This window comes from Amphimedon queenslandica, unplaced genomic scaffold, assembly GCF_000090795.2.
Source record: "Amphimedon queenslandica unplaced genomic scaffold, v1.1 AMPQUscaffold_10802, whole genome shotgun sequence".
Lineage (NCBI taxonomy): Eukaryota > Metazoa > Porifera > Demospongiae > Haplosclerida > Niphatidae > Amphimedon > Amphimedon queenslandica.
Window position 1 is genome coordinate 5,810 of NW_003548950.1, and position 1,851 is coordinate 7,660.

The 1,851-nt window shown below is 32.8% G+C and overlaps 1 protein-coding gene across 1 annotated transcript; it reads right to left on the reverse strand.

Moving 5' to 3' along the window:
• Positions 1-748: 748 nt before the first annotated feature.
• On the reverse strand, positions 749-1,676 carry LOC109589859 (ubiquitin carboxyl-terminal hydrolase 47-like). Its single transcript, XM_020005852.1, has 6 exons — positions 1,549-1,676; positions 1,412-1,500; positions 1,258-1,362; positions 1,097-1,195; positions 938-1,052; positions 749-879 (listed from the first exon to the last, which is right to left on the reverse strand). Exons 1-6 carry the CDS (start codon positions 1,607-1,609, stop codon positions 749-751), a joined length of 600 nt encoding a protein of 199 aa, XP_019861411.1. The 5' UTR covers positions 1,610-1,676.
• Positions 1,677-1,851: the final 175 nt, after the last annotated feature.

Consider the following 1,851-nt stretch of genomic DNA (forward strand, 5'->3'; position numbering starts at 1 on the left):
GGTATTTATTAACCGAGCGACGCAGTCGCGAGGTTAATAAATACCATAGAAACCGATACCGAGGTGTATAACCAACTTCTACCATGACACTTGAAAAACAACTACCAGCTGTTGATAATAAGACCACAGTTGACATACCATACAACATATCTAACAGGCTAGGCCAGTAAAGAATCAACCAAACTTGACAAATGGACTAATAAGAGCATAAGCATAGAGTACCAAACTGCCAATCAATTAATTATTTAACGAGATAGGTTTATTTTTTACGAGCTAGGTTAATATGAAAAATAATTGACCTCCAATACTGCAATCTGATTGGTCAATCGCAAGGTGGCATGGTAGAAGTATAGGTTATACACCGAGGTAGAGGTTTCTATGGTATTTATTAACCGAGCGACGCAGTCGCGAGGTTAATAAATGCCATAGAAACCGATACCGAGGTGTATAACCAACTTCTACCATGACAATTGAAAAACAACTACCAGCTGCTGATAATAAGACCACAGTTGACAACTTGACATACATACAACATATCTAACAGGCTAGGCCAGTAAAGAATCAACCAAACTTGATAAATGGACTAATAAGAGCATAAGCGTAGAGTACCAAACTGCCAATCAATTAATTATTTAACGAGATAGGTTTATATTTTTACGAGCTAGGTTAATATGAAAAATAATTGACCTCCAATACTGCAATCTGATTGGTCAATCGCAAGGTGGCATGGTAGAATAATACATGTATATTACATTATTACTTCTCTTATATGTTGTTTTAATTCTTCAACAGTCCAACCTTTCTCAACTCTCACTGGTTTAGCTGGTCCTTTTTTACCACCAGTTGACAGATCAACCACTGATATCTTTAGATTAATACCTACACCATCAAACACATGTACATGTAATTAGAGGTACTGTCATATGTTGTAACTCACCTCCATCATGGTATTTATGAAAAAATTCATTTGATTCACAAGTTTCTATGAATAATCCAAGAGGATAATAAAGTCTAGCCCCACCAACAATCTGTCCAATAGTTTGATGCTGAAACTAAAAATAACAATAACAACAGGATACACAAAACTTAATTATACTTCATCAAGGTCAAAGGACTGCTCCATTACATGATACTTAAAATCATATTTAACCAAACGACACCTCTCAATAGGAATATAAGGAGCTAATTTCATTACCTGATTAAGAAATGAGGAGAATAGAAATTAAAAAATGAAAGAATTAACTAAAAATAATAAACCTCATAAGCTTTATTCAGTACTGTGGGTAGTAGTTCATCTTTATGCAACTGAAGTGTTGACATCATAAATCTTCCAGTAACAGGATGATTACAATACAATATGAACTAATTAAAAAGAATATAAGATCTACTTATCATGTCTGACTTCACTTACTGAACATATCTGATCCTTCACCTCATCCTTTAGACTATCATACTCAATCTCTTCATTACTAGTCTCTTTGTCTTTAACATTTGTCAAATCTATTCAAATATCAACAATCAAATGATGTTACACATAATGATTAAAACCTTTAATATTTTTTATAATCTTTGCACTGTGTTCTCTTTCAGTCATTAGTTCCATATTCATTAATGTTATTCTTTCTTGTAATTTCTCTATTATTCTTTTATTATCTACTAATGGCTGATAGTCTGGACTTGTCATTGCTTTAAGATGAAATTTGCAGTCATCAATTTCAAAAGTCATTCCTCTTCTCACTTTGCTAGCAGCTTTAATTAATCATTATAACTAGTATATAATTAATAAAACTACTCTAACCGGAATCAGTATTACTAGAAAGTGAAAGTGATCTCAAATACTCAACCTTCATT